The 25,861-nt window shown below is 44.3% G+C and overlaps 1 protein-coding gene across 4 annotated transcripts in view; it reads left to right on the forward strand.

Annotated features, from left to right (window-relative positions):
- Window positions 1–25,861, forward strand: part of MYO1B (myosin IB) — a 757,882-nt gene that overhangs the window by 640,340 nt on the left and 91,681 nt on the right. For 2 of the 4 annotated variants that reach the window (XM_086955387.1, XM_086955390.1), the window contains 3 exons: window positions 978–1,064; window positions 2,692–2,766; window positions 17,576–17,710. In XM_086955387.1, the coding sequence (XP_086811513.1) occupies window positions 978–1,064; window positions 2,692–2,766; window positions 17,576–17,710 (297 nt within the window). The remainder of the gene's footprint in view (window positions 1–977; window positions 1,065–2,691; window positions 2,767–17,575; window positions 17,711–25,861) is intronic. The other 2 variants (XM_086955388.1, XM_086955389.1) reach the window with 1 other exon arrangement.

A 25,861-nucleotide genomic window follows, 5' to 3' on the forward strand; every position in this document is an offset into this window, starting at 1 on the left:
AATATATTTTATCACAATTCCACATGTCATCCCAATTGCTTCAAAAGCTTAAAGGAGGAGTACTATACCTAACCTTTCTAAGTGGTAATGTATGCCACATTGATAATGAATGCCACATTGATAATGTATAGTATTCAGATCTATTCCCCTGTGATGAGATCCTCAAGTTAAGCTACAAAACAGGCTCTTTCAGAGGGAATAGGAAGTGCTATCTGTGCAGGTGTGCAGAATTAAGGTGAAGCATTGCAGCCTTCTGTATAAACTGCAGGCGCTTGGGGGTTGGCACTTACCTCAAGTTTCATATCATGCCAACTGTGGCCATATCCTGATCTGTGGTGCAATCTTAAAACTTACTGCTTTCCTTGGAATCAAGTTGAGCTAATCTAAGATTGCTTTTAATGTTTTATGAAGTTCTGAAAAGTTGGTGGAGCTTTGATGAACTGTTCGCCTCTATACCTGTAGTTTTGCCGTAATTTATTCTACCATCCTTGAGGCAGCTTAATTTCCACACTTAGTGATAGGGGACCACTAGGTAATAAAGTACAGAAAAGAATAGTCAGGTGAGTAACAAGTTCTCACGCCATTTTAACCCTTTGTTACAGAAGGTTACTAATTGGCTATGATTATACTGGAATACAAGCACATAAATTATATAAGGAAATATTTGGTGTTAACCGGAAAAGAATTAAAAGAAATGTGTACTATTAATTTTGTTCTAATGCCATTCACAGCCATTTTACGAATCAGTGCACGTCTGTGATCAATGTTTTAATTTTTGTGTTTGAAAATACTAACCATTTTATAACTGTTTGATTACCAGGTATTTATGAGGGGTTTTGAATTGTTAATTTGGTTCTGATTTTGTTCTTTACTACGATTGTATTCCGGAAACAATTATTCTTTTTTGGGGAATCCTTTTCCGGGCGTTTTGCTATCCGTATCGGGCTGTCTCTTCATTTACTATCTAAACATTTTAGGCTCGGAGGGAATTGAGGCGCTTGAAGGAAGAGGCTAGGCGTAAGCATGCTGTTGCAGTCATTTGGTCTTACTGGCTTGGACTCAAGGTACTTCTGATCCACTCCTACGTGTTGCAAAATCAGTAGTGTGTCTTCCTCTATTAACATAGACTCTATCGTTGATTGTGTGCCTTTCTGGAACTTCCTTCTCTCAAATAAACATGCACGTTTTGTCATGGAACTTCTATTTGTACCAGAGTTCTCAGTAACCTCAATTGAAAAAGTATTTTGAGGTTTGTGAGCCGTGACTCGGGACTCTCATTGCATCATAGTCTGAAAAGTAAGGAAACCTTGAGGATGCTTTCCATTTTCTGGTCAAGATCAGTACAGTTTAAAGATAAAGACTTGAAAGCGAAAAATAAGATATGACGCTAACATAGTCTGCCACACAGTCCTGCTTATAGGCTTCTACTACGAATTCCAGACAAGTTATTCACTCTTTCAGCTCAACTAACCCTTATGAAGCTTGGTTTGGAATATCGAAACATTGGCATAGTTCCATGGCGAGATTGTATCTGTGTAATACTGTCCTTAAGAGATTGCATTTTTTTGTTTTTGGCCTGATAGGGTTCACACTAATCTTAAACATACACCTTGTACACTTTTTCTTGTGCTTGACTCACATTTGGAGTCAGAGACACTAAACCTTACACTTTACATCATGTACAACTCACTTATTTGGCGTAGTTCATAATCAAAGTAGCATCTCTTTTTTCTTACAATGAAAGTTATTTTCCCACTTGTAAATTCCTGAACAGGTTCCAGGGTTATGGAAAAAAATAGAGAAATTCGGGACACGCTAATTGCAAAAAAAGACTTTAATCTACATGAGTTATGTTTTTTGTTTTTGAGCTTTTACTTAAAATACTATGCCATCCCGTTATTTACAAACAAAATAAGGAATGCATATTCAGAGTGACCAGTTTTCAAATCTCAAAAGCAATCTCTCTCTGTGCCCTTGAATGCCACTCCAATAAGTTGTGATCAGAGTTGATCCTCACAGTACATTACCCATGTACATTGTGAAAGCATTGATGAAGGCACTAGATGCAAATTTTGAGCACATCATAAACTCCTTCCCATTTCAAAAACCTTAAAAGAAAGTAAATACCATATTTTTTCCTGCTTTATTTTGTTATTTATCATTCTCAATGAATCGCCAATCACACAATTATTTATCATGTTATACCAGTATTATCAGGCCAGAAATTAAATGCTGTTTCTTATGTTGACGCAGTTCAATTTATCATAACATACTCTCTACTCACAGGTTTTTCCGATCAAAATTAATTTTCACGCATGTATGACACGAGGGTCTAAATCAAAATGTTGTTGGATAGTATTGCTCAATAAAATCTCAAATTTTGTACTACTCACTTTAAAGTTAAAAGGTAGGTTGCAATATATAGCTTTATTTCATCGCAAGGCACACTTTGAGAAAATATGTTAAACATGTCATTTACAATAGGTTTATTGGCTACCTTCCTTTTCAATAAAATAACATCACTATCGAAGTCTACACCGTTATGTTGCTTATTAACTCTTCTTTTGATCTCTTTCTTACAGCACATCTGGATTATTTTAGGTTTTATCATTTCAGGAAATATCACCTCTAGGAGTTTTGTCGTTAAGTATCCTACTGAGAATCTTAACTTTTCTTTACTTCATTTTTAAGGTGCGAAGGGAGTACAGGAAGTTCTTTCGTGCACATGCTGGGAAGAGGATATACGAGTTTACAGTTCAGAGAATTGTAAGTTTTAAAAACTGATGACGCAATACTGAATCGTTCATCAAAAAATATTTGTCAGGTAGTTTAGTTTTAATGAGATCGTTTCCCAGAAAAGTGGAATTTTGGTTTATCACGTTTTGGGAAAAAAAAAAATAGAAAGCATGCACTGCATATTTAGGAGACCGGTTACTGTAAATGTAAAGGGAAAATGTGGGCTCCAAAGTCCAGTGATCTAAATCTAACTCCTGACTTCCTATTGATACGTTGCAATGTGATTGTTCTGAGAACGTAGGGCAAATCTGATTAACTAAAGTCTGCTGAAAGAAGTGTATTTGATGCCTGTTGCAATATCTGTTAAGTCAGACATAGTCCGAACTATGAATAAAATTCCTTTTTCAAAATGGTAGGTTCACACTTGACATGCTTTACCACCTGAATACGTTTTAAATGTTTGCGGATCTTGAGGAAAGTGTGCAACAGCATGTTTTTAACCGAGGTTGCTACATTTGTGGAGCAAGGCTGTAATTAAGCGTGGCCTTCCAATGTTCCCTATGTTTTACTCCCAACAGTGGTTCTACTTTACTTCCTGTAAGCAGAGTGTTGAAGATTATCAGTGGATAATTTTGTGGTTCTGGCATTGCTCCTTGGTACCTTCAGGCATCAGTCTCTGCTCTTAGTGTTTTTCACCTTGTTATTTAAGAGCCTATGTCTTTGTGCGCTTTATTAATGGTAAGTAAGCCGTAGCAGCCCGAGCCGCCTTCTTGAATTGGCAAAACCAGTAGGTCTGTCTGTTGCAAGTGTGCTATGTCTTTTTTTGCAAACATATGCAATACAAATTAAAAATTGTAAAGTAAAAAAAATTAAACAGTAAACAAAATTAAAATGGAGAAATTGGCTTAAAAGCCATCGCATTAATGTCCTCTCCTAGGTGGATGCGCACAAGTGAAGAGGAAATGCCATCACATTAAAGTGCAAGGTAGCCAGTGGTTGCAGTGGGCTTGACCCTTTGCCCCATACTGTATGTAGTGGTGGGCGGAAGCAAAATGTGAATGACAATTTATCAGACAAATGGATGATGTGGGTGGACTCAAAGCCCAAAGGTCTTTCTACCCCTGGTGGGGGCCAGATAGAGGGCTTACCCTAAGTCTTCCCACTTTTGGAGGGGGAAAGAAAGTCTACTAGAAACCTGCGATATACTAAAAAAAACAAATATGTTGTAGAGACAGCCCACCTAGGCTTTGAGCAATATTACCCCTAAAGGCCCCAGAAATCTTTCTTGTCCCTGCTCCCCCCCCCCCCCCCCCCCCTCTGTGGGGGCAGGAAGCTGGGAATCATGTTTACAAATAAAAAAGGGTGGGGCGATGCCGTCTAGTCCTCTTGCCTCACCCCTCCTGTAAAGTCCGCAACAGTCTTTCTGATGGGAGGGGCATATCGGGGGATGTTACTCCTGATCCATTTTGCAGCTGGTGGGGGAAAGCAAACTAATTAATGTTTAAAACTAAAAAATTAAATGGGGTGCAGCAGTGTGCACTTTGGGATTGGGCCATTACCATACACCTAAAGGCTCCAACAGTCTTTCTTGCCCCTCAGGAGGCTGAATATGAGTTATACGCTCAATCGGGTCTCCCAAGGGGTGGAGGCAGAAATTGCTTTAACCACTAGAGATAGATTTAAAGACAATGGAGTGGGGTCTTCTTCCACCTCTAATGGTCCAACAATTAGCACATTTATCCCAGTCTGCCCCTGGGGGAGAAGAAAGCCCACTGAATGCTAGGGATAGTTGGTTTGTTTTTCAAATGGGGTGCAGGCCTGTCCTTCCTGTAATAAAGCTGTCCCCACCCCTAAAGTCCAACAGATTTTCTGTCCCCTTTGAGCCTAGAGCATCCCCATCCCAATGGCAAGTGAGAGGAAGTTTGGATTCCTTTGAGAATAGTTTTGACACATGGGTTGCGAGGGAGTCAAAAATGCCCCTCCTGTCAATTCTGCCTCTCCTGGGTGGCTGAAAGACTCTCACCTAGGGAAAGGAGTCCAAATTGTTCCTGTCACAGGCAACAGGTTCAGTTATACAAGTGGGTTACAGTTTTAATGTGGAGAAGAGTGGGAATGCTGGGTTGTAGTAATCTTATGGACCCGGGGTCAGAGCTTGCCGAAGGACAAGATGGCCGTGTGATCCAAGTGCTCCGCGAGCCATCTTATTAATGCCACATGAATTCTCATATTTGATGTTGCTGTACGTTATTCCATGGATTTAGAGTGAAGCGCAGGATTCCAGCTGCCATCCAGTGTGGTGGGAGAAAGCGGAACCCCGACATTTAATGGGAGGAAACAGGCGTAACCTTTCATTGCTGTGGAACTCACCGTCCTCTGTTCCCTACTGCCGCACCCACCAGCCCATGGCACAGATCCGGGGCTGTAGTCCGCACTTCCCCAGAAAATCTTGCCCTGAGAGCCCTGCTGCACTTGGGCTGTCGACTGCATGGCCCACAGGTGGTACAGCTCGATCCCGCTACTGACGACTGCTGCTAGCGTTGCGCCTTAGGTATTGTGGCCGCTCCCGGCGACATCAGCGCTGCTCTGCCACCTGGGCGGGCGGTGTGCCAGGCCATCGGGGAGTGCCGCTCCTGTGTTCCCCTCGGCTTCGCCCCGGGGGGAGGACTTTGGGTCCGTGTGAAGAGCGCTGCATGTTGTTGCCCTGGAGGTGAGTCCCCTGAGAGTGGCCCGCTGCAGGATTGCTTGGCATGCTACTGGGTCTCAGCCTCAGATGATTCCTTGGTTGACGTGGCTGCCTGAAGACTGCGTCAGCTGCCCTAACTAATTGATTAAGTCTTCACGCTCTCACAGCAGTGAAAGTGCCTGCTGGTGGCCACATATGAGCGGCACCTTCGCTACGGCGTGCTTCTAATTGAATTTGTTCGCCAACCCCTGAATGATTGCCTGCTGATGGCTGAATCAAACATTTACTGCATTGATCCTGCGAGCCCCAGGCGCCCAAAAGGTTTTTGCCCGTTTTAACTCACCTCTGGCATATTGAACCCTATCTTGTCTGGAATACTCTTCAGTTAGGAACCCCCAATGAGTGCGGGGGAGACATAGTGGAGTTGATTCTCTCTGGCGATAGTTGGTGAAGGATAATTTTCCGATACACAGCCTGAGATCACAACTGGCACGGTATTTAGAGGTTCGGACTCCATACCAGATTTCTAGAGCGGATCAGGAGGAGGACGCGTCCCTTCCGGCACTAGTTTGGGCAAAGTGGACAAAACCCAAACGAAGCTTCTCTTCTACCAAAGGAAGTCTAGAACCAGGGATACAGTGGGGGCCCGTTCATCGGAGGACCAAGTAGACGCCCCTGAAGAAGAGCCCAGTGACATTAAACAGATGTTTGCTGCGGTGCAGAAGAGCCTATTAACTATCAATGGCAAAATAGGCTCACTTGTATTCCACATGGACAGAATGTCAGAGGACCTCGACAAGCATGCAGAGCATATCGACATAACCGAGTGGTGTTTGTCGGAAGTGGAGGAGGCGCAGTCTGAGTCCGACTACATCTAAAACCATATGGCCAAAGCACTGGTGACACTACAAGATAAAGCAGAAGATTTGGAGGTCAGGTCCAGGAGGAGCAACATCCGAATTACCGGCCTACCAGAATCCACCTCGATGGGCAACATGGAACAGTTTACAGAGAAACCTCTTGTCACATTGCTGGGCTGTGAAACTTCCTCACAAAAGTTTGTGGTGGAACGTGCCCACCGAGCGCTCGACCCTAGGCCTCCTCCATGTGCCCCTCTGTATCAGATGATAGTAAAACTGCTAAACTACAGGGACCGTCAATGCCGCCCTAAAGCAAGCTAGAGAAAAAGGTGTGCTGACATACGAGGGCTCTAAGATATCGCTGTACCAATATGCCCCTATAAAGTGTCGACTTAGAGCAGAACATGGACTACTCTATACTTTACCCAGCCAAGCTAGGAGTCATAATGAATGGCAAACCTTGGATTTTCTTGGACCCTAAACCCCTACAAAAATCCCTTCAAGAACTCTCTAAGATGGAAGAGTTCGGAAGCAAAAAGACTTGAGGAGGCATCTGGTGGGACATCCGCAGAAGCCTGTATAAACAAGATTGAATGGTCCTCTGTTTGGTGCATTACCTGATCCCTTTGGCCCTGATTCAAGAATGTGTCCTTCTCTTATAGGGGGCCCTCAAAATCGCGCTCCACTGAGCGACTGTACTATGAATAGCTCTACAAATGGTGCAACCCAGACTTCCGCAAGTATTGCTAATGCTAATGTGGCTGCGGCCCGGGGTGGGGGATACTGTTTTGGTGCGATTGAACACACCACTCCATTGGGGAATACATGATTTATATGTATAGTCAGGTAGTTGATTCCTTCACCCGTAATGTTAATTTTTTTAGAACTGCTGGTATCGGATGTGTCTTATTAGTCCCGATGGCAGAGAAAATAGTTTTTTTTTTTCTGGTGTAGTTTGCGGTGCTTTGGTAACATCCACTCCCGAGGGTTTCACACTTTATGGCTTATTGCCTTCCTCACCTAAGGGGGTTGGGTGGGGGATGGGGGGATATAGACTATTTTGAGTTGGGGTTTGCATGGCGTGGGCGGGTGCGGTGACATTGTTCTGGGTGCTTCTTTTTGTTTGTTTGGTTTTGGTACAATGGCGCTCTCTTGACAACTTTGTCAAGAGAACGCCATTGTAAAGCGCTGCTTTGGGGTTACTCTGTAGGTGAGCATCAGAGGGATTCTATGGAGAAATCGTCCCCTCCTATCATGAACAGGGGACGATACGTCCGAGAACTGAATGACTACCGGAAAACCAGGAAAGTGGTTGCGTACCTCAACAGACATAACCTAGATATTGCCCTATTGCAGGAGACCCACCTCCCTTTAGATAACCCAATATTAATGCACAGAAAGTTACATGGCACGTTACATGCAGCAGGTTTTTCCACGCATGCATGTGGGATACCTACCTGGGTAGAACCAAGAGCTGGTCTCTCCTTAGAAGCTCTCCATACTGATGTAGAGGGCAGATTTATGATCTGTAAATGCAAGGGTAAAGGCATGGAGTTCATCATTATAAATGTCTAGGGCCCTATCTTCGACCACCCCCAATTACATTGAGTGAATCTAAATGTAGCACGACAGTTACCTTCGCTACCGCAAGTATGGGGAGGTGACTAGCGACCGATCTGGGGGCCCTGTTCTGCGTCAGTCCTTAACGGCTAAGGCGATTGAAGATGCAATCGCTGAGCTGGGCATGTTAGACATCTGGCGATCACAGTTTAAAGACCAGGGGGATACACACACTACTCTGCCCCACATGATCTATACACTAGAATAGATTATTAGTTTCTTGCTGGCTCGCTGAGACGCGCAATATGTATTCCAACCATTCACCAATTCTATTAGACCTTGAAAGTCCACAAAAACAACCTTATGTGGAGGTTCCCTGAGGGTGCCGGCTGGGCCCAGGCCCAAATACTGCTGTGATCCGCATTGCCAGAATGGGTGACGGTGAAATCTTGTTGCATTTTTAGGTCTTTACTGTTGGCAGGTGATAGGGATAGGCCCAGCTACACAAGTGGAGGTTATTGGTTTTATCAGGCGAAGTATGGGACACAGACTAATACATTATTTGTTATTAGCAATTGAATTTCTCTCCTTTTTTGACTTACAAATGTATATTAGTGTTCAAGAAAAAAGACATAAAAAAATGTCCTTTGAATCACACAATAGTATTGCTAAACCCAGATTCAAAGTTGTACAAATAACCACTATTCCTAAACTCATTATCTTGGGCTTAATCTATAAAACTATTTGTTTGATACCATGTGTGGCTGTACATGCACATGCTCTTCATACTCCTGCCGTCTAGTGTTGGGTTCGGAGTTGTACAACATATTTTTCTTTCAAGAATTGTTTCGAGTCACAAGGTAGAGAAACTTCCTATTGGTAATACTGCACATGGGCATCAACTCCTTTGTTGAATTCTTTTCTTTCTGCCGTTGGGTTCAAACTTGTCTCTCTCCTCTGTGTTCGACTACTATTCAGTTTCACTTTTCAGTTCTGTCATGTGTTCAACAGTATAGTTCTTACGATCCTGCTTTCCATTTCTCTGCCGCTTTAAATACATCGGCTTTGTTACTCAAAGATCACCCCTCCGGGCACCTCCCGTCTTGAGCCTACGCTTTACATACAGTGTTGGACCAACATCTTGTGTGCAATCTCTGCATTTTGACCCATCATTGTGAAGTCGATTGTGATGCTTGCAAGACTTTCTGCTAAAAAAAACAGGATCGAAGGGCGCGTCTGCTGTAAATGTCTTATCACTCCAAAGATGATACTCATGAACTATTCGGAGAAGCGCATGCTGCAAGAGAAGAAGAGCCATTGTCTATCGAGCAGACTTCTGATTCCGAAACGGAAGACGAATTGGAATTCAATCTGCCACCCTTTCTATTACTAGAGGTCGCCGAACCACCACTGCCATCTGGCCATGGTCGGATCCAAAAAGACACTTCAGCTGCCCCACTCTCAGTTTTGGCACCAAAACTATTAACAAAGATTAACCTCTTGCTGCGGGGTGTTTTCGTCAGCCGCACCCATGTGGTTAAATACTCCGTATTGACTGGGATCTGGCACATACATCGGTATCCTCCCACTTTTTTTATTTATTTGTTTATTTTAAAGGTTTTATATAGCGCTGGCTAGACCCGGAGGTATCAGAGCGCTTAACATGAGCATCAGATCATAGTTACAGGTTACATCATTACAAAGGTTACATAATTATTAGAGCATGGCAACATAGTTACTTGTAAGGCCAAGATAAACAATAAGCACAAATACGTAAGGGGAAAAGCAGGCAAGGGGAAAGATTCAGGGGAGGGGGGAAGGAGCTGGGGAAGTAGACAGGTAATGAAGGTGGGAAAGAGGAGGGGAGGGTGAAGGACATCGAATGGAAAGAGGAGGGGAAGGGCGACGGGGATACAAACCGGTAGACGAGTCAAAGCAATGTCCAAAGTCCAGTAAGCTGTGATCCCAGGGGAAGTGGTATCACTTCCCTATCTCTGTTGCGGGAGGCTCCCTTTACGCAGTGGACTCTCTCAGAAGGGTCTCTAAGACTCCAAGGCCTAAAAACAGGATCCTTCCCCAAAAAGGGGGGAGGGCGTGCTTTGGCAAGGGGTGCCATACCATACCTCAGTTGTGAATGGCTCCCTTGGAGCAGTGGACTCTCTCAGCGGGTACGCTGAGACTCCAGAGTATAAATATTGGATCTTTTCCCAACAAGGGGAAGGAGTGCTTAGTCAAAGGGCACAAAGGACAGGGGCTAGGTAGACTAGCAGGCAAGGTGAGAGATTCAGGGGAGAGTGGATAGGAGCTAGGGAGGCAGGCAAAGGGAAAAAGAGTAATAGATGGGAACACATTTAATTGATGAGTTAAATATATAGCATTTGCTAGACCCGATGGAATCAGAGCGCTTTACATGAGGGACAATAATGTGGCAAATGACATCAGTTAAAAGTTACGTAAATATCAAGAAAAGTATTTAAGTAACATAGGGGACAAGGTGAATGGAGCAGGAAGGGTATGGGGATAGGGTAAAGGGGTAGGAGGAAGACAGGACGTAGAGACGAGGGGAATATCTGCCCAAGGTCCGGCTGGGTAGGTGACGGCAGGGAGGGGGAGTCCACAACCCATCTTCTCTTTAGCTATATGGTGGCTCCACCGGGCATCAGCAAAATCGCTAGGTCTCCACAGTCTGGGGTAAGTTTTGCAGGTTCCAAGTCCTGAGGTGTAGGCAGGTTAGGGGATAGGTACAAGGTCTGGTCAATGTCCAATTGTTGTCCCAGAGAAGTAAAACATTGTGTAGGGGACCACTATGGAAGCCATCTTGGGGTCAAGCAGGGGACTGTACTGTACACTGGTGGCCATCAGTTTGACCTTGTTTGAAGACTTCTTAGGAGACATAGGGGCTGTGCAGCGAAGGACACTGGTTTATGGACAGACCACATTGCAGGAAGGAGCTCAGGGAGGTCCCCTAGACTCTTCTTCCACCCTGTGTTGTCACAGGCCTTTTAGTGATTAGGGGGAGCCCACGGCCATCTTAAGGTCAGACAGCGTGAGTGAGCAGCACCCAGTCTCGGAGCAGCCAGCGGCAGCGAGGCCCACCATGGAGGGGGGAGTAGGAAGGAGGATGTACTGCCTACCTCTACTCCTGCGGTTGAGTGGTGTAGTCCAGAAAAGCTCTGGGGCCAGATCAGGACCCCAGCGCCATCTTGGAGTCAGGCAAGGTGCCACATGTAGACAGAGCATAAATCCAAAAGCAGCTAAATGCTTAAAAGGCCTCCGGCTGCTAGCGATGATCATTCCTAGTCGTGCGCAACCCCCACGCTCTGTGGTCTTTTAGGCAGTGAGCACTCCTCAGGTCTCGGGCCTGTCTTGGGCCGCCGCACGGTCAGCACCAGATCCACCAGAGATAAGGGGGCAGCGCAGGCTAGCACAGGCACAATCAATACTGCTAAAGCAGCATTTCCACTGTATCTCTGTCCGTGAGCATTCACATTATTTGGCATAGGAGGCACCTGTACCTGTACTTCTGGTGTAACTACTTGCTGCAGTTGTTGCTGTTGTTGATTCATAACCACCTCATTCTGCATCTTTAACACTGGTGTTTGCTTGGTCGTAGCTGGGATGAAAGAGCAGCAAAGGAGGTTGGGGCCTCTTGTTCTTCACCCAAAAATTAGGTAATGGTTCAGGTTGTCAGGCTTTGCCAGGTGCGTGCTTCCATCTGTCCGACAACCGGAAACTCGTTCCCTGACGACGACGCTCCTGCAAATTCGACGATGCTCATGCGGCCACGGACTGAACTGACCCAGCCTCTAACTGCGTCTGCCTCAATGCCAGCTAAGAAACATCTTTCTGCTATGATATCTTCAGTTCTGAAACAAGCCAAACATAAATCCTCGAAACACTCTTCTGAAATTATCAGAGGCGAACATTTTGAAAACATTCCACAGTTTCTATGTCTCCTGTTGAACCTATCTTCAAAATGATGGATAATTGACAAAGAAAAAAATTCACATTCAACTAGGAACCGGAGGAATAGCGCTCTATCTTCCACCATAGAGACAATTGACTTTTGAGGAGTATTTGCACGCTCATGTGCCACAAAAGAAGAGGTTAAAGGGCACTGCTACCATTTCTACTCATTATCTTCAACCGCCTCCTCCACCACCACTATCTCCCCCTCAACCACCATCTCCTCCTTCCTTTCATGCATCTTTACATCATGATCCAAGAGATGCTACACCTCCAGGTTCACCTACAACACACGCTAGAGGTATGGGGAACGCAAAAAGAGAGCCAGACCCAGAGGACCCAATGATAGCTAATGATCCGGATATACATCAGCTTCACCCTCCCCTCTTGAGAATGATAGTGTCTACCAACAGGTTATTGTCAGGCCAGCTAACTACCATGGTGTCCAATTACAGAAAGAATCCTTGATAGGAAAAAACTATAGTTGCCATCATTGCTCGCAAAAGAGCTAATAGTCAAGCATCTGGAGATATGCCACCCCCTGATAAAGAGAGCAAGCGTTTCGATGCAGCAGGCAAAGGGGTGGTGGCTCAGGCAGCTAACAACTGGCATATTACCAACTGCCAGGCCTTCCTAGTGCTCTATTTTAGGGCCCACTGGGATGAGATGGAAGAGTTGTATCAACATCGCCCTGCGGAATATGGCAAAGTGGGGCATCAGACGGTGGCAGAAGGTCATGCCATCACTAATAACTATCAGATTGGTGGTGGCTGCTTCTGACACGATGGAGGGGGGGGGCAGTGAGGGGAAAAACAAGAAAAAAAGAAGAGAAAAAGTACACTTACCTTCCTGCTTCTGCCTCTACGATCCTCTTCTCCTCGCCTCTGCAAACTAAAGTTCCCATGAGCACAGACTTCCCTACGGCCAGTTCCAGCGTTTCAAGAAGCGCTGGGATTGGCCTGAGTGAGCTTGGTTTCTGCTCCAACGGGTACTGGCAGCTTGTGCCTGCTGTACTCTCCACCTGACAGAGCAGCTCTGGGTGGGGAGATGTCAGTGCGCTTGTCAGTTTGGCCGTCCTGAAACGGCCGGCCAAACCAACATGTGCATTGACAGCAGTGCCCAGTGCCCACTACTGCTGATAGCCCCGCTCCCCAGGACTCGGTTGACTGCTGCGGTGTTGTAACCGGCTCCTAACTGTCAAACAACATGATAATAAAGCACTTTTAATAATTGCTTTATTGTCATTTTATTTTACATTTTCTCCTCCTGCTTTCAGCAGTGGGGCGACATTCCTTTTCCAAAATAGAGGAGCCACCCCTGTATCAGATCTTAGTTGCAGCAGACACAGCTGCATGAGAAAAAACACCAGTCATGCTTGAATCGGGTGTTTTGGCTTTAAGCCGGGAGGGCAACAAGCAGTCCTTAAAATGCCCTTTGACAAGGAACATCAATTTGGTGATCAGGAAAATACCACTCTAGATAAATTAAACAAAAGATACGAAGACAGCTAAAGCCATGGGTGCCTTGCAGACTAAAACATCTAGAAGTTCATTTTGTCACTCAGGGTACAGGAGCAGATATAAATCCTTAAACGCAGATGCCTCTACTTCCCAACAGAAGCAAGGCCAATCCACCTTCTCCAAATGTTTTTTCATGGGCTCCTTTAAAGGCAGTAGCAACAGGGACCGAGGTAGAGGCTCTTCCACTCGTGGAGCATCCTCCAAACAGTGACTTCCTCACCATTCCTCCCCAACCACACAACACCTGTCGATGGAAGGCTTTAGTTTGTCCATCCAGGCTGGGAATCCATCACCACAGACCAATGGGTATTAGCCATCATCCAACATGTTTATTGTCTGGAGCGTGTTACCAACCCACCCAATATCTCACCTGACACTCACAGGATCATCTAGCACTTCTCAAGCAAGAAGTCCAATCCCTACTCCTCAAAGGGGCAAAAAAACAAGTCTCTATTCACCAACAGGGCATTGGAGTATACTCCCTATAATTCCTCATTCCAAAAAGGGACAGGCCTTTAAGAGCAATCTTAGATCTCAGGCTCCTCAATTATTATATCCTCTCAGAACTTTTTCACATGGTCACACTGCAGGATGTCATTCAATTTGTACAACGGGGACATTGTGACCACACTGGACCTAAAGGACGCTTAGTTTCACATACCGATACACCCACTCATTGCATATACCTCCAGTTTATCATAACAGGAATACATTACCAATTTAAAGTTCTTCCATTTGAAGTCACTATTGCTCCTCATGTCTTCACAAAGTGCTTGGCAGTAGTGACAGCACACTTAAGATGACAAAACGTTCATGTATTTCCATACCTAGACGACTGGCTGATCAAAGCCCACAGTTATCACCAATGTCAACAACACATACAGTTGACAGTGGATCTACGCTACGGCTTGGGGTTCACCATGAATATCCCAAAATCTCATCTTCAACCTCTTCAGATTCAACCATACTTGGGGGCAATACTCAGAACACAGTTGTCATTAGCATATCCCAATCCAGCTAGGAGACAACATTTTCAAACAACTCTCTCACCTCCAGCCGAAACAAAACTCTCATAGTGCAGACTGTCATGCGTCTTACAGGAATGATGGTGTCTAACATGGCCATAGTCCAACACGCAAGGCTGCACATGTGCCCACTGCAAAAGTCTCTCTTGCCAGTAGTCTGAAGTAAAGGGTCCTCTACAGGATCTAGTGCTGATAGACCGCCACACTTACTGTTCTCTACCATGGTGAAATACCAACTATCCATTGAAGGGGCGGCCTTTCTTGGGCCCAGTGCCATAAATCATTCTAAACAAAGACATATCAGAAACAGGCTGTGGTGTGCAGCTCTAACACCTAACAAAACAAGATTGGTGGGGTGCCAAACATCAATCCCTTCACATTCACCACTTGGAACTTCAGGCTGTCGTCTAGCACTGAAAGCTTTCCTTCCTCATCTCTCACAAAAGGTTGTCCTAGTCCACACAGACAATATGACAGCCATGCACTATCTACAAAAACGGGGGTGGGAGGGCGGGCGGTCTTCAACTGTCACACCTCGCTCCGACCGTATGGAATTGGGCTCTTCACCACCACATTCATCTCTTGGCGAAATATCTGCTGGGAATGGACAACATTCTTGTGCACCTGCTCATCAGGACCAACCAGCAAACCCACAAATGGAAAGTCAATCCACAAGTTCTCCTTCAATACTTTCAAAAGTGAGGGTTTCCTCAAATAGAGTGATTCATCACAGCCGAAAACATAAAAATGGCATGACTTCGCCTTCAGGTCCCCACACCCCCTCTCCAAAGTCAACGCACTACGGATGAGTTGGTCAGGGATATTTGCATATGCTTTTCCACCTCTCCCCCTCATTCCATTTCTAGTTCGGAAACTCTGGCAAACATTATGACAAATGATCCTTGTAGCTTCCACCTGGGCACGTCAACCCTGATTCATAACCTTACTAGATCTCTCAGTAGTCCCACCCGAGAAGCTACCCAACAGGCCGGACCTTCTCATTCAGGACAATAGACAAAGCGGACATCTAGACCCCAAGATGTTCAACCTAGCGCTCTGGCACCTGAGGGGTTAGAATTTGCTTGAGTAAACTTGCCAATGGAATATATGGACATACTTAAACAAGCACGCAGACTCACAACTCGATCTTGTTATGCTGCAAAATGAAAATGTTTTGTTTAATATTGTCCTTCAACAAATAAATCCCCTTAAAGCCACAGTACAGGATATTATTTATTTGCTTAATTTACAAAAATACAATTTAGGATATACTTACGTTAGATTGCATCTTGCTGCCATAGCTGCCCATCTTCAAAATAGACAGCATCTATATCTCTTCAGGATTCCAGTCATTAAAGCATTTATGGAAGGCCTTAAATGAGTTAGTCCACCTCGTGTTCCTCCAGCACCCTCTTGGAACCTAAATATTGTACGTACAAGGCTCATGGATCCTCCTTTCGAGCCTTTGCATTCATGCCCTCTTCAATTTCTATCATGAAAAGTGTTATTTTTAGTTGCCATTACTTCCCTCACCTTAAGTAGTTTTCCAGTTTCACCTCAATCAGTCTATTGAGTGTACAGGTTTTTTTTTTTTGGAATCCTGATTCTATTGCCGAAATAGCTCTTCACACTTTGGATGTAAAAGGAGCGCTCATGTTCTACATAGATAGAACTAATAAAATAACTCTTTTTAGCTTTTTCTCCACCTCATCACGGCAACCCTCCATCCAAATCTGGTATAGCTAGGTTGCTAGATAATTAATTTCAAACTTGTTACATTGAAGCCCGGACACCTTTACTGGTAACTCCTAGAGCACATTCCACTTAAAAAAGGGATTAACTATGACCTTTTTAAGAAATATTCCAGTAACTGACATTTGTAAACCAGCTACATGGTCTACACCACACACATTTACTAAACACTACTGTGCAGACGTTTTAGCACCAACAAGCCAATGTAGGGCAGGCAGTGTTACATACTCTTTTTCATGCTTTTGTAACCCTTCTGTAACCCACACAAGCCAGCCACTGCTTCTAAGGAGGGACTGCCTTACAGTCTATGCAGGGCATATGTATTTACTGCCACACATGCAATTGAATGGATTATGTTACTTACCCTATGAGCATCTGTTCGTGGCATATAGTTCTTAAGATTCACATGCGCCCTTCCTCTTCTTCAGACACTTGTGCCCATTGCAGTTACGTTTTCATCACATATTAGCATGGACATCTCTATTTTTTATGCATTCACTACACTCCTTTCTCACCTACTGCTGGAAAACAATCCAACAAAGGAGTCGATGCCCATGCGCAGTATCATCAAGAGCAGGAGTCACTCTAACTCGTGACTCGAAACAATTCTTCGAAGAAAAACATCTTGTACAACTGTAAACCCAACACTAGATGGCAGAAGTATCCGGAGCATGTGAATCTACGGCTCGACATGGCACAAACAGATGCTTATAGGGTAAGTAACATAATCCATCCCTGTGACAAGAAGAGCCTGACATACCGAACTGTATATTAGTTTTGTTAATTTACCATGAAGCAAAAAATTGCTGATGAAAAGTAAGGGGTTCAACTTAAAAGAAGTGATTGGTGGACTGTCGGCACGGTGGAAGCTGGAGCATTCTCTATATTTAAATGATCTTTTCCTCTCTATACTGAAAAGAATGTTAAGTGATAAAAATACTTCTAGGAGGTTCTTATTTAAAGGAATGGAAGTGTCTTTCTTTGAGCCCAATACTTCTGCTTTGGGACTGTTTTTATTATTAATATAATAATAGATTTTCCAAATCCCACTTTGTATGCCTGTGATTTTTTCAAGGATTTAACTTTATTTATTATTCCGGGGTCTCAATGGTATGAGGGGCATTCAGCACCACAGTTATGTTATTCTAATCAGAGGGACCATTTGCCAGGCTTGCATTAGGGCCCTTGACACTCTTGCTACATCATGGAGAAAGATCATCAATAAAACTATGTAATTAACTGTGATGTGCACCTGGCTTTACTTCCTAAGATGGATATATGCTGAGCTTGAACTGAATAAATATATTTCTCCATGGAAAACGATGATGTTGCAGAACGAAAGTGAAAAGTAAATAAGTTTGGTATAAAGCCTTTGAATAAATGTTGTTGACATTAACTTGATGCCCGTTGGATTTCCTACTGTGTATGTTTTGCATTCATTATTAATCGAAAAAAAATATTTGATTATTACAGATACAGATGTACTTTCTTGGAATGAAGAAGAAGATGCCTTCTTTATCGCCTATAGACCAGGTCTGGCCAGCGAGACGCTACCTTTTCTTGGAGGACACTGACAAGGAAATGAAGCGGATATTCCATTTGTGGAGGGTAAGTATGTTTGGGTTTGTCTTCGTGTGCTTTTGCTCTTTTGGCCTGTTTTTCAAAGTATATGTGCGTGCTTCTTTTATATCATATATGTTAACTGTCTGTGCAGAATCTGTTCTGTTCTATGCTTGGATTGTGTTGTAATCTAGCAAGTGTTTATGCATCCTCCCTATGCTTGCCCCTGCTTGGTATACATTAGGTCATCGGAATGTTGAGAGGGTTTGATTGTAAGTAAGAATCAGTTGGTGTCAAGGGCTGAGCAGTGAAGTGCTGCTCCTGATGGGGCCTATAATATATCTCTGTAATATGGATTTTATCTAAAGAATAAAGCTGTGATCCTGAACTACACCTCTGGACAATGGATCTTTCTTTTAATTTTAACACTGGCGACGATTTTTAAGGACCTGCGTGCTATTTTTATGGAGAATGGACTTTCAAAACTAAAGGAACCTAGAGTAAATCTGGATTTGAAGAAATCTGACAGAGAAACTAAAGGAACTTCAAATAAAGATACTACAACCTATGGATTAGATGAAAACTGGTACTTCGAAGGCCCCACTAGTGACCATATCAATGGTCGCCCTACCACGTAAGTGCCAGTTTGCCTTGGACTTTCTTCAGTTTGCCCTTTCCTCTTTGTCTGTCCCTGGTCTTCTGAAGCTCCAGTGCCTGTGTTAATGGGGAAGAGGGTCAAGTGGGACTACAGTGTGGAGAGCTTCCAGTGAGACTACAGCGTTAGGAGTTCTCACTATCACATGTGAGAAGCCCTGTAGTTCTTGCTTGTGGGCCATGGTCTCCCCAACCTGCAAATACCTGACCTAGTCCCCCCAACATGAAATTTTGGAAGGAGGTACATTTTGGATGTGTGAACAATATTGATTTTAAACTTATATGCAGCCTTTGATGTGCAGTGAACCAGCACTGCGTGTTTTGAAGCTGCCTTAAATGCACGTTGTAAAGCGTTAACTGCTGTTACTTGAAACCAGCTTTTCAACACATTCTGCTGTCGGGGGCATAAGTCGAGCCCTGATGAGTGTTTGGCAGTACTTCACACTCTTATGGAGTATTGGTCAGCGATAACAGTCTGAGGATATTAGTGTCTTAAGGCGGTGCAGATAACAGTGAGCAATTATATCTTGTTGCCAACCTCAGTGCGTATTTTGATTCAAACACCTACCAGCATTCTGTAGTGGGCGCAAGATTCTTTTGGGAGCGTGGGTTCCCACGAGCTGAGGCATCCTCCAAGTTCCTGTCAGAGTCATAGTGGAAGATATGCACTATCAACGTAACGCTGGTGTTTCCTTAGTAACCCACAACGCTGTTGTCATTGGCTGTGCTGTTACGCAACGTGATTCAACATGCAAGAACGCCGGATGCGTTTTGGCAACCTCATTGCAGATCGTCGAGGATGATGGCGGATCTGCATGCAGTAAGGCCGGACAGAGGTGTTCTTCAGCGGGGCAACTCGGAGGCGGCATGTCGTCTCAGAGATGTCATGATCTATGCGAAGTGGAGGATACCTAAGTATAATTTAACAGCAGTGACTACCTTTGGTGTTGGGTCGAGTGTGGAAGTCTGTTTGTTGAAAGGAAAACTGACCCAACGTTGGTGTCCGTTTCTGTTTGGAGGTGAACTGTGTACATGGCATAGTGAATGTTTTTAACACCAGCAAAATGTTATAGTGACTTTAACGTGCTAGTTGCTCTGCGGTCGCATTCATAATTTGAAATGGTGTATTCCTGCAAGTTTGCCTTCTGGATTTCCCTTTTTAAGTTGTGGGGGAATGGTTTAGAGAGCATCCTGTGCTTCTGTTTTTCAAGTTTTGGCCATTATGTTTTGGGTTCAAGAATACCTGGAAGGTTTGCGGTTTTCCATAGTCCTGCAAGGGGTCCATTTGACTGTTTTCCTAACTTCTCAGATGTGATATCTATGTTTTTGTCGTAATACATTATACCATGCTTTTGCACATTGTTTTAACTGTATTACTTTGATTGTTTCCATGCCTATGAAGCTATACTCTGTTGTATGAACTTGTTTGATGTGATAACACTGTTGGATGAGTGAATGTTGTATTTGGTCCTGCTAGTGCATGCAAAAAGGGGAAGTATGTAGTGTAGTATCCATAGTCTTGCAAATATGTGCTGTAAAGGTTTTATTTTTAGTTTTGGTTGGTGTATTCAGAAGTGGGAGTATGTTGTCTCCTTAGTCCTGTTAGTGTATGCAGAAGGGGTTCGTTGTTGTGGGTTGACTCTGGACTGTCTCCCCGTTGGCATTGTCTGGCTTTATCCTTGTAGTTGTTTTGAGAGTGTATTTCTCTCATCTGGTTGTGAGTTGACATAGGTTAGTCACCCCGTAGGCAATTTCTGCCTTTATCTTTTCTGTGGTTGTTATGAGAGTACTGTTCTCTCACTTGGTTGTGGGTTGACATAGGTTAGTCACCCCGTAGGCAATTTCTGCCTTTATATTTTCTGTGCTTGTTATGAGAGTACTGTTCTCCCACTTGGTTGTGGGTTGACATAGGTCAGTCGCCCCGTAGGCAACGTCTGCCTTTATCTTTTCTGTGGTTGTTATGAGAGTACTGTTCTCTCACTTGGTTGTGGGTTGACACAGGTCAGTCACCCCGTAAGCAATGTCTTACTTTTGTGGTTGTATTGGGAGTATGTGTTCTCTCATTGTCGGGTGAATAAATCTAATCCCTGACATTTTTGTGGAACTTTTCATTAATGGGTTTGGAATGCTTGAAGATTGATGATTTGAAGGTTGAATATTGATGTTATTGAAGCTTTATTTTATTTCTGAAGCTCCTTGACTCTCTCTTTGTGCTTTTATAAATCTCTGCACATTTACTCATTGTTGGTCATATTGTATGTATGCATTTAAACTCAAATGTTGCTTTTGCAATTTTCTCTTTATGCATATATACATATTTGCACGTCTACATAACGTTGATTGTATTGTATGTGTGCATTATAATTCACATGTTTCTTTTGCAATTTTGATGAAGGGGGGATGTCTTGTAATCTAGCAAGTGTTTATGCATCCTCCCTATGCTTGCCCCTTCTCTACTGCGTGGCCTACATGATGTCATCGGAATGTTGAGAGGGTTTGATTGTAAGTAAGAATCTGTTGGTGTCAAGGGCTGAGCAGTAAAGGTCTGCTCCTGGTGGGGTCTATAATATATCTCTATAATATGGATTTGATCTAAAGAATAAAGCTGTGATTCAGAACTACACCTCTGGACAACGGATCTTTCTTTTAATTTTAACACATAACCTGGCTTGAATGTTTTGGTGAATGATTGCTTTTGAACTACTCTTCTGCTGGAGGTAACTCATTATATATCTAGCTGATTATGAACAATATTGCCTAAAAATAGGTTTTGCGTCTTATTTCTCTTGTCTTGAATCCTCCTGAATACTCCTTCCTAAAACAATGACTTGATTCCTTTTTTATAGCGTTTATTAAAGAGCTGTTTCTTGCATCCACTTGAATAACACATGGGGATTCCTTTATTTCAAAACTATCACTTCTAAGTCCATTTAGTATGAATCTGATGGTATTACCTAGAATGGCACTTGCAAATGCTGCAGCAAGACTGTTTGAATTTCTTGTTGAAACACCACATTCAAGTAAGTAATACTACTCATGTAGGAGAAGCATTAGTTCTGCTCTGTGTGCTTGATAGTGTGATAAGTACCATTTGCAGGTGTGGTTGTGACAGAAGTATAGGAAGCACATTTGGAAACAATCAAATGTGTGCGACGTGTCCTGTATTTAAACAGAACACCAATAATAAGACATCTGAAGTTGAAACATGTTACGGGTCAGAAGTCAAACCTGTTTTATAAAGTATTTAGGGTGGAATGGAAAGATGAGACCAAATGGGAACATGGTTGGAGTATAGCCTCTACTTTAGCCTTTCAAGCATTTATATAAATGAACACTCTCTATGACCATCTACTCACTCCACACTTTGCATTATTCCATGGCAACCCAGCTGTGCAGCTACATGCCATCGGGAACAAGCATTTGCGGTTCATGGTGTCTTTGCCTAAACAACCCCATTAAACACAGAAACCAGGGTACTTGTTATGACTGGTTTATAGGCGTTTCTTAATGTGCAAAGCCAGTGGGGAAGATCTTTAATATTCTGCCTGCTGTCTCTTTTCTGCTTTACCTAAAGGAGGGGAAAGAGGCTGGGTGTCCTCTTGGGTTAGAACCTAGATGCACTGCTTGTTTTGGCACTTATGTAAAGCACCAGGCCTCGTTTGTCACTCCAAGTCTGTGAATGGCCCAACACAAGGCAACGTGTCTTTCATTTTATGATGGTAAGTTCATTGCCGAATCATACAGCAAGCAGCTTATAAAGTGCATATTTTGGGATATGAAGGGCGTAAGACCCTAAATATGATCTCTTGCATGTCCTGCTTGAAGCCCTTCTATGGTTCAGATGTTTCTTGTTACAAGGAAAGAGTCTTGTGCAGTGCAAATGTATAACAGCTTCATGGAAGACAACTGAACAGAAATGTATAGAATCACTCTGCCAGTGGGCAGAGGGGGAAGGCAGCCCCTCCCAAAAGAGAAACCTAAACAGATCTGCCTCATTGTTGATCATGAAGTAGCCTATCACTGGAGAGGGGAGGAGGGAAATCAATTTATGCTTGCATTTGTCAACCTGGAGTGCCCTCATCCAGAATCTTGATTCTATGTGATGCAAAAAAGCTCAAGGCTAGTGTAACGACCAATGTGGTCCTGCAACGATTTAGCCTGTTTCTGCCAAATTAGTTCTTTACAACAATAAAGCTGTGCTACATCCTGTTAGAGCAACAGGCTGGTGATAGGCTGTGTTTAATTGATATAAAAAGCAATTCCACGTCAAGTCGTAGCCGAAGTGTAGGAAATTCCATCGGCTGGTGCCAGTAAGTGTTCACGAACAGTACAAGGTGATTTACAAGTTAGTCATGGCCTCTTGTTTCCACAAAGCTGGTGGATCTGGTGGCCACTCATTTTCTCTATTAAAGGATGTAAAGCTATCCCTTCGTTGCCATGTTGATAATGAGGGCCTCAGAGGCAGTCTTGTACACAGGGCAGTAGGTCATGATGCTTCTGCTATTCCATCTCAGATAGGTGATGGTTGAGGGAAAGTACTCCGCCTCTGAAAGAGACAATGTTCTTCAGTGTACTACAAGACAGTCTAAGCAGCCACTTTGTCACAGTGTAGAGTTTAAATAGGATCAAATGGCTTGCTGTGTATCGGTAGTTCCGCTTGCTTGATGTTAGGAAGGATTCAGATGCATCTGTCTTCCTGCAAGGATCAGGCATCAGATATTCTTGTTGGTCTTGGGTTCGGTCTCACTGTAGTTCCTCTGTATCCTAGCATAGGACGTGTATCTTGTAGTTGGGACATTCACTTACAGTGCTCACATTTCTGTCACTACCAATGTGTCAGAGCATTGTTCCCATAGTTCCTTTTGGGTTTCACCCATTACTGTGTTATGTTGGAGTAAAAGGTGTTCTGTCTGACTCTTGAAGAACTGCTAATCCCCTGTATATTGCTGCCCCATTAAGGGCCAGATTGTCTATCCCCTTAAATACAGCAATCTTGATTTTAATCACCAAGCATGTAGGGCACCCACTTATTGCTTAGACTGGGATTGGACATGTAGTAGGAATGCCCACCACTAAAGTACACTGATTGACCAGATTGACTCACCATCTTTTGAAGTGAGCTACCCAACTCAATACATAGTATCTGTCCTTTTGATGCATTTGAAAATTCGTGCAGTGATCAGTTTGCATTCGGGTAGAATTATACGTGCATACTCTTTGCATGATAAATATGGCGAGGGCCTATGCCCTGAGCAACACTTTCAAAGTGCCCTGTAGCCGAAAGTGTTTCACACAACCCTTTCTCAGAAACTAAAGTGAGTGCAATGGTACAGTTAGAAGAATAGCCTATCCTGAACTCTGATCACAACTTCAGCTTAAGGAGAGCTCTGGCATATTTAGTGCCTCACTATTATCTAAATGATGTATTAACGAAGGAAATTCATAAACCGAGCCTTCAAATATTCCCATATTTCACACTGGAATGTTCAGTGATCATTATAAGCAGAAATGTTTTAGAGCCTTGATGGAATACAAACCCTGATATAACAGTACGCCTTTCATAATCAGAGTGATCTGACTTGAGAAGACTGGAATAATTTGTCAACTCACTTCCTGGCATCAAATGGACCAAGGACATTTTTATACAGAGCAAGTAGATTTGATTCATACCGTCCTTTGGACAAGTAGATAATATGCACATGTCAGAAGACACTTTCCATAGTGACTGGTGTAGCGGTGCTAGTCCATATTCTCCTGCTCCCCATCACCAGTGATCGCCTCACTCATTTACCTTTGTTTAAGCACTCAAGTTTGCACTGGGAGAAAAGGTCCGCAGAGGACCTAACTTTACCTGTTGATGCTACATTCGGGTATCTCTTATGATTCATGAGTCTGGAGACAAATATGACTGCTACCAGTACAAGAGTCACTTTGGTGAGTAGCTTGTACTTCCTTTCCTCTTGCTTATGCCACATATACAACGGCCTGCCTCAAACTGAAAAACTAAATCCACAAAAAATTACTGGGGTGATTCACACCAACTAAAGATTACCTCACAAAACCTGCAAAAACTCCAGAATGTACAGATGCAGAACAAGCCTATACAACAATATTAAAAGGGACCTAATAGGCATTGAACTACAGTAAGTAATGCAAAACAATCTCTTAAGAAGAGACTAACACTACTTCTTTCATCGCTGGAGAACACTGGGCACTTTGTTACCGCTAACGCTGCTCCCGACCGCTGTGTGCCGCCCCTGCTCGCCGGACCCGCTTCGCGGGTCCCGCTTCGCGGAAACACAGCGGCGGTCATCTTTTAAGGGGCTTGTCTTCACCGGCAGGGCTGCGAGGGTAGAGCGGAGGACTCCATAGACCAGGAGTCCCCGCGCGCCCGTTACCAGCTGGGCTCCTCTCCCTGCCGGCCCCGCCCCCAACGCCGGGATACCAGAAAAGGCAGCTGAGCCTGACCTCATCGGATTCCTTCTTTCATCGCTGGAGAACACTGGGCACTTTGTTACCGCTAACGCTGCTCCCGACCGCTGTGTGCCGCCCCTGCTCGCCGGACCCGCTTCGCGGGTCCCGCTTCGCGGAAACACAGCGGCGGTCATCTTTTAAGGGGCTTGTCTTCACCGGCAGGGCTGCGAGGGTAGAGCGGAGGACTCCATAGACCAGGAGTCCCCGCGCGCCCGTTACCAGCTGGGCTCCTCTCCCTGCCGGCCCCGCCCCCAACGCCGGAATTAGCTCTCCTATAAAGCTAAGGTAACAACCCCGCCGCGCGGGAGCGCGCCGGGAGAAGCCCGGGACAAGGGCGGGACCGTCTGGGACCGTCTGTGGCCGTCTGTGGCCGTCTGTGGCCGTCTGTGGCCGTCTGTGGCCGTCTGTGGCCGTCTGTGGCCGTCTGTGGCCGTCTGTGGCCGTCTGTGGCCGTCTGTGGCCGTCTGTGGCCGTCTGTGGCCGTCTGTGGCCGTCTGTGGCCGTCTGTGGCCGTCTGTGGCCGTCTGTGGCCGTCTGTGGCCGTCTGTGGCCGTCTGTGGCCGTCCGGGGTCGGACGAGGTTGGGTTGGGCCTAGAGTCCTGGTTCTAATATTTAGATACTTTGTTAAAACTGTACCCAGAGGCTCTAATACCTGCTCCTAAATATGGCCCTGAGATCTGGTAAACAACGACTAGTGCATATTCAAACTTCTAAGGGTGTGGTTTCCGGCCCCCTAGATGCTTTTATAACCAGAGCCACAGGAATACTAGAAAAAGAAATTGAACTGGTTGAGCACAGATTGTCCCTGGACTTAGTCACTGGGAAACGCTCCTCAATAGGCGCATTGGCTCGTGCTAAAAGCCCACTAACCAACGCAGCGTTCAACTGTATCTCTACATCAGACGCCGATATAATAGTCCATGCGGATGGGGTCGAAGCTATAACATCTAGGTCACAAGAAAATATAGATCTGAACTCTGACAATAATTTGTCTAGTACAGAAGTGGATAGCCTAGCTATCGAGAATGATAAGCATAGTTCGCCAGGAACCCCACAATTAAATGTCCCCAC

Source organism: Lissotriton vulgaris, chromosome 2_1, assembly GCF_964263255.1.
Source record: "Lissotriton vulgaris chromosome 2_1, aLisVul1.2, whole genome shotgun sequence".
Taxonomy (NCBI): Eukaryota; Metazoa; Chordata; class Amphibia; order Caudata; family Salamandridae; genus Lissotriton; species Lissotriton vulgaris.